General features: G+C 38.8%; 1 protein-coding gene across 7 annotated transcripts in view; it reads right to left on the bottom strand.

The window, feature by feature from the left end:
* The window catches only part of GREB1L (GREB1 like retinoic acid receptor coactivator), a 144,006-nt gene that overhangs the window by 61,456 nt on the left and 63,975 nt on the right, over positions 1-18,575 (bottom strand). For 5 of the 7 annotated variants that reach the window (XM_051609713.1, XM_051609714.1, XM_051609716.1 and 2 more), the window contains exons 2-4: positions 18,382-18,487; positions 3,789-3,960; positions 3,328-3,525 (exon numbers count right to left, since the gene is read on the bottom strand). In XM_051609713.1, the coding sequence (XP_051465673.1) occupies positions 3,328-3,525; positions 3,789-3,957 (367 nt within the window). In that variant the 5' untranslated portion in view covers positions 3,958-3,960; positions 18,382-18,487. The remainder of the gene's footprint in view (positions 1-3,327; positions 3,526-3,788; positions 3,961-18,381; positions 18,488-18,575) is intronic. The other 2 variants (XM_051609719.1, XM_051609715.1) reach the window with 1 other exon arrangement.

Below are 18,575 nucleotides of genomic sequence, written 5' to 3'. Positions count from 1 at the left end.
GTGATCTCAGATCTCTTCCATGTTCCTTTTCTTCCTCCTTGCACAATCTCCTCCGGCATCCTCCTCTGCTTTGGCTGGCGACATCTCTGGATCAGAGAGGTAAGGTATGTGTAGACTGGCTGGCCAGCACATGCCTCTGTAATGTTCAGGCCATGTAAGAGGAGAGCTGTAATTACTTTTCTGCCACAGGGAACACTAGTTTTGGGACATCAATGTCATTCAACCAGCTCCAGAACTTCACAAATACTGATGAAATTCAGTACTGTAGGGTCTTCCTGCCCAAACCAGCAGAGAGCAGGTACCAGCTTCCTGACAGACACACAGCAGAGCTCACAAACAACTGCCAAAACGTCATTTTCTGAGAAAGTGAGACAAGTAACATGGAGGACATTAAAAATAGTTTCCCCTGGCTCCCCTTCTGCAGAGGAAAAAGGGATCCTTATGGGAGAGCAGCACAGACAGAACCCAGAGCTGCTGGGGTCTCTTCTCTCATTTATTCAACAGCTGCAAGAGGACAGACAGGGAGGGCTGGGGAGCTTAGCCAGGCACAGCTGGGCCTGACTTCCACCAGCAGATACGGGGAGAATGCAGATCTGCTTCTGTGCAGTAAAAGTCTTGAATTTTCCTTCAAAGTAGATTATATGTTCAGGAGCCCTTAATTATCCTTCTTTCGCTTGGCTTTTGGGCCTGCAAATCACTTAAGTTCCTGCTGCTTTTTTAAACTGAATGAGAAAATTCCATGTAAGAAACTAATTTGGAAGCAAGTAACAGACTGTGGAGAGAGGAAGGAGGGATTAACCCTTCTATCTGCTATATTTCTATAATAAAATCGTGGGGTTTTTACAAGCAAGCAACACAGAGACCTCAAATTTTTTGTTGGTTGTTATGTGTTTTGTTTGGCCTGATTTTGCATTCATATTTAATTATCTGTGAGAGATAGCCATTTCCACATTAGGAAAGACAAGACATGATGTCTTCATACAAACAGAACTTGTGCTAGCCATGTTTAAGATTTAGAAGATGCAAAATCCATTTACATTTCATAGCTAATAATTTATAATTTAGTTTGCATCTAAATTTCTATGTCAAGCAGTAGTAACACATACAACTCTTAAGGAAAAAAAATAATGGTTCTTCAGTGTCATACCTGTGTAACTTTTACATGTCTAAGCATGAAGAGGAGAAAAACATCCAGCTTATTTTTATGAAATTGCTTATCAATGTGTAATTACAAAAAGTAAAAGCACAGAGCTGAACTGTTCCATAAAAAAAAAATCATATTCTAACCAGATCTCAGCTTTGTATTAAACAAAGAACAGGCATTATATTCTGATTAGAGATTTGCAAATATCAAAAAGTGTCACAAATTGGTTATAATTAATAGCTTTTACGGACATTAATCACATTTATTTGAAAGAAAATTCATTAGATTTTGCTTCTGAGAAGCAGATTTGCACTCTCCAACATCAATTCATTTAAACTAACCCAGTCCCATTTTCCCAAAAATGAAAACGTATCCTTACAATTGTACATAGGTAGAAGTGCTGGAATCTTTTTTAAAAAGTATTTTGTATATATTTTTCCCTTTCCCCATCAGTAACAAAAGTAGTTTCAATGTGGGGTACCAGCCCCTTTTTGTACTGCAATAAATGGGGTATTTGCATAAGGAATTAGCTTCCAAGAATTACATATGAATCACTGGTCACTGTCACTTGCCATTGTAACTTCACAGTAACTGATCAGGTGTTAAGTACCTGTTTACCTAATTGCTTCTGAAACTACCTTGGCACTTCTTTAAGCATCAGGTAAATGGAGGATTTACTAACAAAAGAAAGGTGCTACTATTGTCTTTCCCACAGCTTGCATAAAATGCTATTCCACAAATTAGAAACAGCCTCTTTTAAAGCTACAGCAAACAAGCAGTTCAGAACAGATTCTTGTATTATTTTATTGTATGTTTCAGGTACTTAAAGGGAAACAAAAACCTTACTTTCAGGGAACCAGTAAACGAGTTACAAAAGTTTGTTCTGAGTAAAGGAAAGCCCCTGAAAATAAGTGAATCGCCCACATACCATTATTCTTCTTGATTGCAAAGTTTTTATGCCTTACAGTAAGTACGGATGGCAAATGCATTTCCTCTTTCCAATGGGCTAACAGGAGAGTTAAGGGATATAACCTAATGGGGAGCTAAGAAGGAATATCCAACAAAATGTCACTTGTGAGGCACTAACTTTTTTTATATTTGATGGATATAGAAGGCATAAGCATTCACCATCTCAGCTTTAGTGCTGGTCAGCAAAGAGCCTCATTAGATAGAGCTCCCTCCTCTTACTATCTCTTGGTTCTCCTCTGCATCCCACCCACTTTATTTTATGTTCCTTTAACAGAAGTGATCAGAACTGTTCCAGTTCTGCACAGGAGACTTTACAGCCTTTACTGATACTTGTCCTCAACTGAGAATACCTTCCTAGGAATACATAATTTTACACTTTTTCCTCAGCTCCTACCAATTTACAAGCCTCCAAAGGAGGCAAACAAAATTCTGTGTGAATAACAAATTCTCCCAAGCATATTCTCCAGCTTCCCATAACAGCCAGCCTGTCTGTTCTTTGTATTACACAGAACTGGAGGCATATTCTTACAGAGAGTAAACACACTTATAAAAGCTGACCTTAGAAGGAGTAAAGGCAAAACAGACAATATTTGCCACAAATTACCCCAAAAAATGTCAAAGGATTACCAGTCACTAGTAATAAGGTACAAAACCATTCTACAAATGACTACTTCTTATTACTTCTGCACAAGGAAGCCCATAATTCAAGAAGATACTGAAAAAAATGTCAAGAATGGTTTTGGACCTGGTGGTAAGGGTTGCTTCTTTCACTACCATCCCTCTTATTCCCTTGGCAGGAGTTGGAAAACCAAGTCTCTTCTCCATTTTCTCTCTCTAGACTCATCCTTCTGCCTATGGGTGTAACTAAATCCAGCTTTGCCAATGTTTTTGAGAACAATTTAGGGACAGAGATCCAGCCATACTGATGCTGACCTATGCAACTTTGAGGACAGTAAACCAATGATGACCGAAGAAAATAAGGGCCTTTCAGAAACAAATAAAGTGCCTCATCAACCCTTAGATCCTGCTTTCAAAGACATTGCATTTTATGACCTGAAAAAAAGTCCTCTTATGCTGTATTGTCTCAGATTTAATGCTTTGACTATAAAATGTATTTCTAGACTTCCTAGCTCAAGAGTTTCTATCTCTAGAAGTGATGCTTTATACTGAGAATTAGTTGTTAGGATCACATAAGTAGAAGAATAGACACCAACCATCAGTAGTGCAAGACCCTTCTGGGGCAGGTTTTTGTGAATATGGAATCGGTGGGCTACTTGAATCCGACATGTCTTCATCTTCCTCTTCATCTTCCATGTCATTAACAGTTTGGTTGGTAGAAAAGTCCAGGTTTCCATTTTGTGAATAGCGATGTACTAACTCCTTATCCAGCTCTTCTACCTTTGGCTTCACATCTGAGCAAGAACAAAAAAATAAAATAAACCGTTCATCAGTACTTGCACTTTTCTCCTTTTAAAACAACCAGATTGCCATTCACTCCTTCTATGGAGGCCCAAGTTTCAAATATTGCACCCCACAAGGAACAGTTGTGCAGCTTTTTGGTTTGTTGTTTTGGTTTGGTTTTGGTTTTGGTGTGTTGTTTTTTTGGGTTTTTTTTAAATGAAACATATCCCACCCTTTTCTCACACAGAAAAACAACAATTGAAATGTGCCATACTTTCATGGTTACCTTCCGGCAAGAAAGGGGGCTGGTCAGGATCCAGGTACAGCTGCGAGAAGATCGGCCGTGGGACAACACTGCTACATCTCAGAGAGGCTTCTATAGAATTATGAAGAGCTTCTTCAAAACGGGCAGATTTTAGTTGCCCTGCATATGAATTCCCCATGATCTAAAAACACAGAGAAAACATTTGGTAAGAGGGTGGGAAAACGCATCTGCAGACCATTTACATATTAAGAGTAAGGTCTTATTAAAGTCCACCATGACAGTGACATAAAACGAGTAAGGAAGTATGCTACAAAAGTAACACTTCTAAGCAGTACTGCATGTTCTCATTTGTCTCTCCATCTGGTAGACCCTGTCCTCTTGTTTCAGTAACAGCTTTTAGCACATTTTCAACACACTGCTTTGTGCCTTCTTCTGCATACATGGCCTCTCAACAGCCTCAAGAACCTGCCTCACATATAATTTAATGAAGCACAGATAAAGTCATTATTGCTGTATTTTTTAGGATCTTCAGAGTAGAGTACAGAAGGGTACGTAATACAGAGAACTTAAAACATCACGTTTGACTTAATCACTAGTTGTCTCTATTAATACAATTTTACTTGTCAGTATCCCATCATTTGCAGAGAAATAAAACCTAGAGACATCCAGTAACTTGAATTTTTGCTCTTGCTAATATTAACTAAAATTAGGCAGGTCAGTTCACTGTATTTTCAGGTCTCCACCTTTTAACTTCAGTGTAACACTATGATTTACATGGAGTCTGATCCATACAATTCAAACTGTCTAATTACACTCTTACAACAGAAGAAGTAATTAAAAAAGAGATAAACAACATCTAAAACACACACAGCAAATGCTGTGAAATATTTTTATTTTAAACCATGCTTTACACCATTATAGTGATAACAATCATTTAAATATCTGCTTTGACAATTAACATCAGTGTTTGTAACAATGATGAATTTATGAACCTCATTAAATATTAGAGCACAAATAAGACAATTGCTTCTCCTTGGGTGACATTATACAGCCCACGGCCTGTTATTTTTGTGCCTCCCCCATTAGGATACAGGCTCTCAAATCTAAGTTTTTTGGATGGCCATGGAAGTTTTACAATAAGCTGAGGGAAACACACTGAAACATGATATTTTCTGCTTTCCTGGAACATTACACCATATGACATTAATGCCAAAGAAATGGCAATCTAGTGTTTCCCAGTACTCTGGATACAAGACTGCATTTTCAGAGAATTTTTTTTCAACAGAGGTAACTCTTCCACAGTAAAATCAATAGATAGAAAAGTACAAAACCTTATAACATGATCTTTGTACTTCCCTTCACTAGATGTCACCTAGCCCCATGACCAGGAAGAGACCTTGGCCAAGGAGATAAATTGGCATTTAGAAAACCTACAATTCCTCTCCTGCTTTATCACTGGGTTGGCTCAAGGTCCTCAGGGCCACCTGCAAAAGAGCAATGACCATGATGGCCACTTAACAGCAGCATTTGAGATCTACTGGTCCAGACAAATACCTAAGAGCTAAATATTACTATACTACCAGAATACACAGGCATGAAGCTTACCTAATTACTCATCTCCAACACGCGAGAGGGTCTCAGGCCCCCGTTCAGTTAAAGACTTGATAGAACTTTGGGAAAGAATTCCACGTATCTGACTTAGACCTGCTTTTAATAAATTTTGGAGCAACAGTATTTCCCTACCCCAACCAGAGACACTACAGAGATAAACACAATTTATTAACATGACACATTCAGGCATTTCAGCAATAAGATACTGAAGAGAAGTAGATCATCTTTTTAATTCTCTGAGTTTTCATTAGACTTGGAATGGCAGGGGGTGTACAAATGCACAACTACAAAGTGAGATAGGGAAAAGGTCACAATGAAGCATGTTTAAGGTTGCAGTACACTAAATTCTATCACATGCCTTTGAACAAAGAATTGATGAAAAACAGCCAAGTGACTGAAATCCTGGTGTTACTGAAATCAGCGATGATACTTTCCTACATGTCAGTGAAATAATGACAAACTATCATATTGTTAAATTGCATACAATAAAATTTAATTTCTGTGCTGTGAAATGTTATGTCAGGTACAATGTGGTTAAGGTAGAATTTCAGGAATGTATTAAAATGAAAATACTTTTGTTAAAATACCATAATAAAGATGAACCAATATTTAATAATAAGAAAATCTGTAACTCCCACAGGACATTATCTGCTGAACTCTGCTCATCCTCCACATTTTCTGCAATCTGTAGGTTGGACACAATCTGTGCCAACTGTTTTCATTTTTAAGGGAAACTATTCGTAAAATATTGCATGCACACAGCAAAAATCCTGGCAGGCCAAGCCTATTTAATTTGTTTCCCTGGAATCTACACAAAGAGACTTGCTTGTGTATGGTGACTGTCATGGATTTACCTGTAGGATATTTCTAGCTTGCCAAGAGAAAACAAGATTACAACTGGAAACGCCAAGAAAACGAAAGCTTAGGAGCTGCAACTGGTGTGAGCACTGGCCTCTGAGGCACAGGAGCAGAGAAGGAGGAAGGTTTGTCAGGGGTGCAAGACGGGGCAGGCGGAGGTACCGGAGGGCAGAGATGCCGGGGATCCTGCTGAGCTGTGGCAAGGGAAACTGGGAGCCCCGGGAGCCCAGCGCCAGGGAGCCAGCAGCGGGCAGCTGATTTCCTAACACTGCCCGAGGCCATTAGGACAGCTGGGCCTCATTTGGAGTGCAAGGGAGCAGCAGAGGAGAGAGCAGGACGCTCTTTCTCTGCAGGGGAGAGGAGCTGGAGAGTCCCTCTGACAGCAAGCAGGTCAGTGTTGTGCCATCCGGACCCAGCCTGCGCAAAAGCCAAGGCACCAACTCAAGATATTACTGCCTTAGCCTTTCTTTGTGCCTTTGAATCTACCCCCCAAGGCCTGGTGTCCTTAGGAAGTGCTTTGGTTTTGCCTCCTGCCAGTGTACAGAGGAGCAGCTCAGCGGAGGCGGGAGCCGCGCGATGTGCTCTCCATGTGCTCCCGGCTGGAAGGGGGTTGAGGAGGCAGCAAAGAGGCTGGAGGAAAAATAAACTGGGAGTATTTGAAGGGATTTTTTTTTTTTTTTTTTTTTTGCTAAGACATGTACCTGCTACATCTGCATTTAAATGTGACCAAAGCCAGGGATTTGATGCTACTAAATGAATGCACGTTATTAAAAAAAAAGTTATCCAAATAACACGTCTATCCTACGTTCCTATATGAGGCCATTTGGTAAAAATAAAACAAACAGAAAATACCTTGTTGCTTTTAAGAATGAAATTAAGGCAAATTTTACCTAAAATTCTGCACATCCGATGGAGTGTCACTGGGTGGATGTGGGAAAGATGGTCCCAGGCTGAGTGCAGTTGAAACTACCTGGCAGAGTATCCGAGAGAAAATGGAGCTGGACTTGACCAAGGAGCTGCTCCCTGATCTCAGATGCTTGTTTTTCTCCTGTCAACACTGATACATCAGTGTTCACCCTCACAGACACTGTTCTGGATCCAGCCCTACTGCACTGAGCTACGCCAGAGCCTGCTTGGGTGCACTGAGAGGTTCCTAATGGGCAGGAGGTTTTATTTGAGGGTAAATAATTCTTTCTGGATCTACATGCTCACTAATTGCAGCTAGCTCAACACAAAGCTGGTTACATTCCCAGCAATGATCAACTTGCACATCTGTAATACAGTATTCCAGCCCTCACCCTTCCTTTTACCTGCACTGCTGGGTACCTGTGTAATTCATAAATTTCCTACCTCTCTTAGCAAACTTTTGAACTCTGTTTTGGATTGGACTCTACAGGATGTTAATATGTGCATTACACACAACATATAGTGTATAAGTATATATATATATATACACTATATATATACACTAATATAGAATATAGTAAGATTTGCTGCTTTATGTTCTCCTCCCTCCCTGCCCGCCTTCCACCAAGAAAGATCAGTTTGACAACAGCCACTCTCCAGGCTTCCCCTCACCAGCTTTGCAACTCTGCTCAGACAGAAAATTTTTATTTTCATGTCCTTGTGCACTTACAGTCCAGGAAGCCAACCGTATCCTGCGCTGCATCAAAAGAAGCATGGCCAGCAGGTTGAGGGAGGTGATTCTTCCCCTCTACTCATGAGACCCCACCTGGAGTACTGTGTCCAGTTTTGGAGCCCCTCATACACGAAGGACATGGAGCTGTTGCAGCAAGTCCAAAGGAGGACCACAAAGATGATCAGAGGGCTGAAGCACCTCTGCTACGAAGACATACTGAGAAAGTTTGGGTTGTTCAGCCTGGAGAAGAGGAGACTCCAGGGAGACCTTATAGCGGCCTTCCAGTGCCTGAAGGGGCTACAGGAAAGATGGAGAGGGTCTTCTTACAAGGGGTTCTTGCATGTAGCAATAGAACAAGGGGTAATGGCTTTAAACTGGAAGAGGACAGATTTAGATCAGACATTAGGAAGAAATTCTTTAGTGTGAGGGTGGTGAGACACTGGCACAGGTTGCCCAGGGAAGTGGTGGATGCCCCATCCCTGGAAGTGTTCAAGGCCAGACCAGACAGAAATTTGAGCAACCTGGTCTATTGGGAGTCCCTGCCTACCCAGGGCAGTTAGACATAGACCATCCCTTCCAACCCAAACCATTCTGTGATTCTATAATTCCTTAAAAATTACTATAGAGACACTAGAAGACAGATTTTAAATTGAATAATACCAGAATGAAATCTGCAGCAAAACATGAAATAAGAGGAGAATTTCCTACCATTCGGATGACCTGCACCTCCAGGCTCTATCACTTCTCAGGGCACTTCTCTGCAAAGATCCAGAGATGAAGGCCTTATGATTCCTACCCAAGACATGTCCATTGTTGCTGTGTTTCTTTCTTCCAAGCAGATTTCCTAAGTGTACTTCAAGTCTTCTTTGCAGTGGCCCATCACTGAACTGGAAGATTAACTGTGAGATTTGCCAGAGTGTGCGAAATGGTCCTGACTGCCGGTAGCCCCCCTGGCATTGGCTCGCAACACAGTTTGAAAGCTGCCCTAACAATAGAGCTGGGAGCAGCCCTCACATCTCTATCCAAGTCCTTACAAAGAGACATGAAGAAGAAAATCATCAAATTCCACTAACCTCACACATGAAGAAGTATTAATGCTATCGTTTTTATTTAAAAAGTAAATATGGGCATCGTTTACAGAAAATAAAACTACAATTGCTGTGAGCTTCCATCAGAGCAGACAGAAATGGAAGTAATCTAAATTTTCAAAGATGATTGATTTTAGCACCACATCACTTAACTGTGCGGTGAAGGACCCAGGGAAATTCTGATGATTCTTCCAACTCCAGCTGAACTTACAAGAAAGTCTTGTCAGTTCAATCAGATAATCTTGTCCTATGCTGTCATCCAGGTTTCAAAAGATCTGTGCAGAAACATGACACTGGATGTTCAAGAAGAACCAGACCCCAGCTTCTTTACAACTCCAGAAGCCTTGAAGTGTGCAGTATGTAAATACAGTGAACACTACTCACTTTTAATTAGAAAAATAGGTGACTATGGTCCTTCACGTACCAGAAAAAAAAGTAACCTCTGCAAAGTGGATTGTTGCCCAACAGCTCTTTGGAGGAAAACTGCACACTGAGTTGAAGGCTCTGCTAGTAAAAATATTATCAGATCATTCAGTACACCAGATACCACATATTTGGCCTCCAGGTGGGTCATGACCCCAGAGACTTTAAAGGAGAGGAACTGAACTGGAGGATGAGGGAGGGGGTGAGTGGTGTTGTTATGGCGTAAAGCAATTTCACAATTACCTGATAGCGAATGATGAATCTGATGCAAACACCCTCCATTAAGTCAGCTCTATCAAGCCCTTACTTTGTGTTTAACCTAATGATGTGTTCTCCAAAACACATAATCTGGCTTCTGATCTGGCCTAACCTCACAGGAAAGTTTCTCTTCAAAGGGAAAGAAAGCAAGTTCCTTCACAAAGGCATTGCCAGGCCCAGCACAGCTTCTGTATCTCAGAGGGTTATCTCAGTCAAAGAGAGACCAGGCATCTATTCATGCTGTAGAATTGTTTGGGAACTGGTTGTTTCAGGTACAGCTAGCATTTTCAATTATTTACATCACTCTTATTGATGTTCTGGGAGCAGTAATTTTTTCCCATTAGAGCATCATTAGGATGTATCTTGGACATGTATTTAGCAGAAAGGATGACGGATAATAATGACACTAACAAATATATACCCTAACTAAAAGTGTAGACTTCTAAGACAAAAATATACAGCCAGCACTAGTTGTAGCATTCAGTGGCAAAGGACTTGTGTGGGAGTCAATACAAGAGTGCAAGGCAGAGTAGTCTCATTAACAGACCTCTTATCTCATAACCTGTGCAAGATCCCTTTTTTTCTGCCACAGTCCTTTCAAGATCCTGATATGTTCACCCTGCTTTTGCCTTGGTTAGAGATATTAAAACCCAACTGTAAAAGAGCTTACAATGTAGCAAGTGATAGATAAATAATGAATTCACAAAATCTTTCAGGAAAAATTAATTATTAGTTGGTATTGCATGCTGTTTACATTGGAATTTCCTTTCATTTTTACTTTTGTTTTTTATTTGAAGAAAATATTGATAGCATTCAATACCATTTAGAATCTAGTCTTTCAGTCTGATGTTGCCATTATTGTGTAAGAGGAATGAGAAAGAGCAAGACCACCCATTTTTTCCTGACAAGGTTCTTCCTCTTATTGCTCAGTTAATAGTATCTGTACTTGGAGTAGTAGAACAGATTAACTTGGATTTGGACAATTCCTTGGACAGACAAATGGATACACAACAGAGAAAAACGCAGGATGGTGGAACAGGGTAGCTGTTCCCCCACAATAGGAAACAGAAGGCAAATCATAAGTGGTGGTAATATGGAGGCTTCTGTGCCCTTACTGCTCCATCCCTTCCACCCCAATGTTATCCCCAGGGTTGTCAGGCACAATTCACAAAACAATAAACATACTAAAGGTAAAAGTCATCCTGAATTCAGGATAGTGCTAGTAAATTGAACCTGTATGCATGAAGCTGTCAACTTCAAACCACCCCAAATACTGAAAAAACTGAATTGCATTTTTGAAATTCAGTGTTGTGGGAGTGTTCAGCTTCACGATATAAAACAGCAGCAATGTAAAACTGAGGCTAAAAAATGAAAACCACCGAGACACAGAAGCTGAAGCTCAAGTTCACCTCTTTTACTTAAAATCTGCTATGTCTACTTAGTTCATTTTAACAGTATTATTTACTGAGCTGTACACATAAAGATGACTTATAACTGCAATCAGACATAGAATACATTGCAAGGGGCAATGGTACAGAAGTCAGTGCAAGTTAAGCTGAAGTAAAGATTGACAAAACTGTAGTTCAGTAATTTTAAGTTGGGAGTTCAGCATTTGTGTTTAATTGCCTATCATCCTGCATTTTTCTTCATCTTTCAGATGTTCAGATGAAACTGTCCTAGAATCTTCAGATGCAATCTTTTGCAAGTCTAAAGTTTTACAATACCATTTAATGGTAAAGTCTATGTAATTAGAATCATAAACATAAAATATCTAAGGCTGAAAACAATCAGTTAATGTCTCCAAACTGGAGCTGGAAGTAATTTTGCAAGAAACTTTGTGACATGAACTGTACAGACCTTGCACTGGCTTTACTTTTCTCCAGGTTATGGCTCCCATTGATAAAAAATATCGCATCCCAGGTAGGCTGAACTTTTACAGCACAGCAAACGGAAAACTGCCGCAGTCATTGCACTGGGAATGCTGAACCATTCCTTTAGTGAGGACTGAGATAATTTAAGGATTAAGCATTCATGCCATTTCCTCAGTGAAAGGCAACAAGCAGATGAAAGAAAAAAATATGACCTCACTACTTGATTGACATTAACTCACCTACAGTGACTACACAGTATGCAAAAGTTATAGAGGACCAGTTTCTGTGAATAAATTTTGCTATGCTAGAAGCATTTAAGGCAACATATGCCTACCTGAACGCGGAAAACTACATTAAAAAGTACCATAAAAAGACTTGAACACTCGTGGAGCAAAACAGTAGCTGATACCATTTGGCAGGGTACTTGGAATCAAGGAATGTCTTTTGACAACAGTAATAAATGCACAGCTCATCTTCATGAGTACTGTCTTATGCAGGCAAATGCTCAGATGCAAACAGGCACAAATATGTTCTGTAACCACTTGCACTTGTACCATCTCTTTTATGAAAGTGTAAAAAACTGTATCTGTTCACACAACCCTCCCCTCCCCACCAAGCTTTTAAAAATATACCATTTCCCTAATTATTCCTCCTCTGCTTTCCTACTCTGCAAAAAGGAACTTAATTATAAACCACAATTTTTGTATTTATAATATTAAATATATGTATATATATTTATACATACATATTTATTTATGTATATATATAAAATATATGTGTATATATATGCATATATATATACACACTTTTCAGGCTTCTCCCATTGCACTCCCTGGTGTTGCCCATAAAGGTCAATGATACAGAATTGTGGACAATGACAGAAAGTCAGATGACCACAAATTTGACCATAAAGCCTATAAAAGAGTAGAAGAGTTAATAAAAATTCAGTTGCCAGTAATAAAAAAATAAATGCTCAGTAGTGTATAACCACAAATGAGAAGATTACAATGCAGTACAAACCTTATCTGAACAGGCTTATGTCCTTCATGATATAGAAGCTTTCACGAGTTAAATACGTTGATTTACCCTATTTTGACTGCAATGCCCTTTTAAACAATGTTATGAAATTTGTTATTGTGGAGGTTTTCTAGGGGTTTAAATTTAATTTGTAGAAGATGGAGCAAATTCTTTTATGCTACTGGGATCTTTCACAGTGTACATGGGGAATGGAACAAAGCATCTTCAAGAGAAGTACATTTTCTCTTTTAAGAGAAAAACCTTCTGGTAAAAAAAACCAACCAACAAACAATAACAACAAAAAAAAAGTTAATCCCTATAGAAACCTATAGTTTAATTTTTAAGTTTTGCTAATGTTAAAAGACTACTATTTTAAAAGGAGTATGTCCTCACACTCCAATGCTCACACACTCATTGCAGAGGCAGCACAAATAAATCTCTAAGGAGCACTTCTGAAAATTTCAGCCTCCTTCATTAAAGCAAACATGCTCATACATAGCTTTCCCCATTTATGTTCTCGGCCCTAAATCAATACAACTGTTAACCACCTCACTCATGCCACTGCAAGACAATCAAATCAGTATTGGTGCTTAATCCCAGCTCTAGAATCAAGCCATATGTATGCTGTGTAGTTTGGTTTTGCAGTTGATTGCAGATGTGAATTACAATTTATTCTCCTAACAGTTTAGTGGGTTAGCACAGTCAAGCAAGCTACGTTTGAATCCTTTCAGTTACTAGTGTTAATAACACAGTAGGTAAAACAAATGTAGTAACTAAGTGGTTAATATAATAGCTATTTAAATAACTGTAACAACACGTAGCTTTTTGCTGCTTACTGAACTGAAATGTTTTTCTGAGCACAAACTTTCCAAACAGAGATGAGCCAATTCTTCAGGAAAATTCACTCACTATTTTCTTTTTCCACAGTATTCGTCTTATCTGGTTCATGTTCTGGTTTATGACAGCTGTAACAGACTAAAAACACACTGGAGAAGGACTTCGGAAACTTCAACATTTCTTTTGCTATTAGCATTTTTTTTTTTCCCCCCTGAGTCTGAAAGAGCAGGAGAGGTAGCATGGCAGTTCTTCAAACATGCATCCTGGAAGTAATTCAAACATGCATCCTGGAAGTAATTTCAGGGTTTCCACCTCAAAAAAGAGATGGTCTCTGCAGCCAGAGCATGTCTGTGACACTGTACAAAGGAGAACACCCCGCACCCAAAAGCCTCACATGCAGCATTTCCAACATCTCCTCCATCTGTGAAATGCAAAATCCTGCCAAAAGATCCATCAAGTTTTGTTCCTTTCCCTCTGCAGGAAGATGATTAAACAAATCCCTAATATGGATTTCTAGAATAAAAAGCAAAATTAAATCAAGGAGTAACAAAGAAAGTCTTAAATAATCAAACCTGCCTTCACTAACACATTTGTATAGAAGAAGGTTGGGTGGGTTGCTGGTTCCTTACCTTCTCCAAGATATGACTGTGTTCTTCCCTAAAGACCTATCTAAAAGCAATTAAGGTCTGAAAGAGAGTTCTTGGTTTTACAAAGCTTGGAAACAATCATCTCTAAAAATGGAGCCACCAAAGGTGGAAATAAGTCCCCTTTCTTTTGTGGAGAGGTTTTGTTAAAATGTTTATAAAGTCTACTCAGAGCACATTCCTGTGCAGTTCTTCTGAAAATACCATTTTCAAATAGGTCTGAATGATCACATTTCTGTTTATCTGAACTTGGAGTGTTTTAGAAAGAACAAACAAGTATTTTCTTATCTGAAGCTCCCATGGAGTCTCTAAATTGAGAGGCATATCTAACATTATTCTTCTGCAGTCACTTTGAGACTGTGATGCAGAAACAAAAAAAAAAAAACAGCAAAGCCAGCTGCTCTCATGGCCATTTCTGTGCAAAAAACAAGGCACTGAACAGACAAGAAAAATCTGCATAGGCCAAAACCACAACAATCACCTTAAACCTACAAATAGTGTCAAGTTTAATTTTTTCGTGCACTTCTTGCAATTTCTCTGCTGCTGGGAAACAGTGTCTAAACTGCTCATAGAATTTCTGTTTTTAAAAACCAATACATTTATTGTATTGAATGTTAGTGGAAATGAACTTCAAAGTGCAGAGACCTTTGTAGAGTCCTTCCTTTGCCTTTTACGGAACATGTGTTTGTCATGTGTCAAAGCTGACTCTACTTTCTCCCCTCCCCAGAATACCACAAATTCTTCTGTAAAATAAACAAAGCTCTGCCCAGAATCTCTGAAATTACCACTGTTTGAGGTAACCACAGTTTGAGATCAAAGATGCACACCACTACTGGGCCTTCTGCAACATCCTTATTTCAGTAAAAACAAAATTTGCAACAAACAGAAAGCAGACAGAACAAAACATTAATTACACATCCAGGGATATATCTAAAAAGAAGAGCTTCAACATTTAAGCTACCTGTTCTAGATACTTAGGAATCCAAATAGGTATTTGTGGGATAAATGTCCACAAATGGCATTTTTTACAATTACATTTAGGTTTGGCAAAGAAAAATCTTTATCTTTTCTTAAAAGAGAAATGAAGAAGTTCAAAAGAACATACTATTAACACTTAGCAGGAGAAAAAAAACAATTTCTTATTTCTAATGCTTGTATTTGTTCTGTGATACAAGTAATCACTCGTGACAATAAACTGTGTATGAGGTCTGTATATCTTGAAAGAAGAAAAATAGATTATAAACTACATTATTAGTTGGAGACATGAGATGTGCTTCTCTGCTTGTTTTGTTGTTTTGTTTTTGGGGGGGGGATTGTTTGTTTTTGTTGTTGTTGGTTTTTTTTCCCAAAAGGAAAAGTCTTAATGATGTTTACAGGCTGGGCTTAATTTACCTACAACATAAACATGCTGGCAGAGGCAATCTTAATTCCTGAAGCAGCTGTTGTGGTTTAGTGAGTCAATAACACAGAAAATTCACAGGTTGTACACATTTTTAAAGGCATGCTTATAAAAATACCAGTAAATAATGGCACTCAGGAAATTAGTGCTCATAATTTTTTTCTGCAACTGCTGCCACAGTGGAATATAAATACTATGCACAAAATTCTCACTGTGGGCTAAGACCCACTTGAAAAAACCACACCTGATAAATAAACACTTTATAGATACAGAACAATTTTCTCCAGTTGATGAGAAAAAAAATCTTAATAATCCATACACTTCCATTTTACATACTTTGAGTAATTAAATTCTAGTGTTACAAACAAAATCAAGCATTATAGTTAAAATATGTATTTCTCTAAGCAGTTATATTAAGCAGTTTATTTTATATAGCACTTAATACCATATAGATATATTTCTAACATGTGATGTTCATTGTTTACAGGGACAAAGCTGAAAACAGACTCAATCAGATATCTCATTGAGTTCCTACAGCAAAAGCCAATCTCACTGATAAATACATCCCATTAATCCTTTCTTCATTTGTTATTGCCTTATTGCAAAAAGTATGAAGCTGAAGTCTAGAAAGTCAAAGTTAAGGCCTGACCTTCCATCTCCACCCTATCTGGCCACTCTTTTGTGTACCCCTTAAACACACATGCAATCATTTCCTGATGAGTTTAGAAGGGCTTATCAGGAGATTTTCAAGACATGTGTCAGTTTCGTACCAACCTGAATGCTATACAAACATCTCCCGTGTTTAATAGGTGATTTGTATTTTAGGAGGCTTATCCATTCCTGATTTCATTTGTTTAAAGGTGCCTTAACCTTGACATAAATCAATGCTAAGCATCTGTATAGAGTACTTTTAAAGAGTTTAAAAATTAAGCTCTTTGAAGAGCTATATTTGCAAGCATGTTTATGTAAAAAAAAAAAGTTTACTTATCAGCACCCTTGCTCATTTTTTTCCTCTTGAAAATCATGCAATTTATTCTGTTTCAACTTTCTTACAGTGTTCTTTTAAAGACTGTGAAACACCAGTCACTATACAAATGCCACCACTGCTGGCTTCTGAGTATCTTTTTCTTCTAACTCTACCATGAGTGTTTGTGTAAGACAGTAGGGCCAAGGAGTTGGAGGCCTCGGGTTGTATCTTGCAGCAACCCCCCCCTTCCAAAGGAAAACAAAAAGCACTGAACCTTTTCTGCCACATGCCCAGTCCTTCCCCCACCACCCCTCTGGTGAAGACAGCCATTATTACATTTCCTTTCGGGTTATTTACAAGGTCTTGGCTCTGACATTGATTTCTTATCTGTTTCTATGGCAAATGTTAAGTGTTAATAAGCTGTTGCCTTAAAGAAAGATAATGCTAAACAAATTACAGGAATTCATTACTCAAAAACTATTCTTTAATATTTTTTGGTTTGTGAGCATTGAAACAAGAACAGCAAAAACTGCTCAAGACGAGAAAAAAAAAACCACTTTTTTTCCAACCAACGAATAAATCTCAGCAGATTAAAAGAAGTTATAGTTTAAACTAGGAAGCATCCTGATAATCTAAAGCGAATTTGTCAGGGGATACAGAGTAACCAGGCAGGCACAGCTCCCTAAAAAACAAAGTATTTTGATTTGTAAGTGAAGGTTTTTACTTTTTCTAGTATTTTGCTCATGGTACAAATTTTAGGATCTAAGGTGAAAGTTCAGAAATCTTTTCAGTTACAGAACCATTAAAATGATAAACATTTGGGATCCCAAAGTACACTTCTACTCTAACTGTCCTTTCAGCCCTGCATTGACTGCACTATAATAGCTGCCAACATTTGGTAAGGATTAGCCTTTCATTTAGACAAAAGCAAGCATTCCTTAGCTAAATCAGCACTTTTTGCCATCAGACTCATAAAACCTTTTCACAACACAGATTTTCAAGAGAATCCTTTAGGGTTTTAGGATGCTGCTCCTTTTACTAAGTAACAAAATACACCCCAGGGTGTCTCATTGACCGCACTCAGCTGTCCTTTGACCTCCCCAATTGTTTAGCCTAACTTCAGGGCCACAGAATCTGCCACCAACCCCCCCCCCCCCCCCAGTCAAAAAGGCTAATGTTGCTTCCTCCTAGCACCTGGTGAAGCAAAATCCTAGAGGTTCCCCCCTTCTTCCAGACTTCTACGATGTTCCAGATATTGCTGAGCAAAATGTTCCTGCAGGCAGGTTTTAGGAACCTGCAAGGGCTGCTCAGAACCTGGGTTGTGGCCATGACCCCCCCTGCTCGGCTCAGCGCTGCCCTTGCCCCGGGGATACAACAGGTCATAAAGCAGGAATAGATCTTCAGCCTTCTGGGTACACTGGCTATTTAAATGCAACAAGAAACTATGCGACCCCAATATTGTATACTGAGACAAGCCTCCCCCTTCTTAGAAGTCAGGAAAAAAAAAAAAAAAAGACCTGTGAGAATCTCAGTTGGAAGCACAAATCCATCCCAATCATCACAAAGATCTGCATTCTTCTTCCCATTTGTTTTAAACCCTCTGAGAGGACAAACAAACAAACATCCACCCTCAAAGTGCATAAAACATATATTTAGCTAGTTGCTTAGGTATTTCCAGTGCTTCTAAGTAAAACAGCAGAAGAAAATTTAAGGCTTCAAAAGAACTGTCGTTAAATAATGAAGTTTGACCTCACTACGTTTATCTAAGAAAAAAATGTGAGCACAAATCAGCCCTCTTTGGTTAAGGCTGTTTAATTATAGGAACTGACTTCATAGATTTTTAGACATTGTACGTGCCCAAAGCAAAAATAAAATCATTACTAACAGTCCACACTGTTCCTAAAATGCAGTCAACAGAAATGAAAGCACAGATGCTGAACACAACACAAATATACAATGTATTGTCTATTAGAAAAGGCAAGTATGGTACCTTCTCAGACTCCTCTCAGCCTGTTTGAAATGCAGTCATGATTAAAGGATACAGCCAAGAGTTTGTGAAACCTTGTTGCAAAGTTGCTTAAAACTCCCCAAAACACCTGAAAAATAAGAAGGGAGAAAAAAAATTAGAATTACTCATGCCAGCATATAGTTTATAAAAAGCCAACACAACCTGCCTATCTAAAC

The sequence above is a fragment of the Apus apus genome, chromosome 2 (genome assembly GCF_020740795.1).
Source record: "Apus apus isolate bApuApu2 chromosome 2, bApuApu2.pri.cur, whole genome shotgun sequence".
Classification (NCBI taxonomy): Eukaryota; Metazoa; Chordata; class Aves; order Apodiformes; family Apodidae; genus Apus; species Apus apus.
The sequence above is the reverse complement of the archived record's forward strand: the minus strand, read 5'-3'. Positions and strand labels throughout refer to the sequence as shown.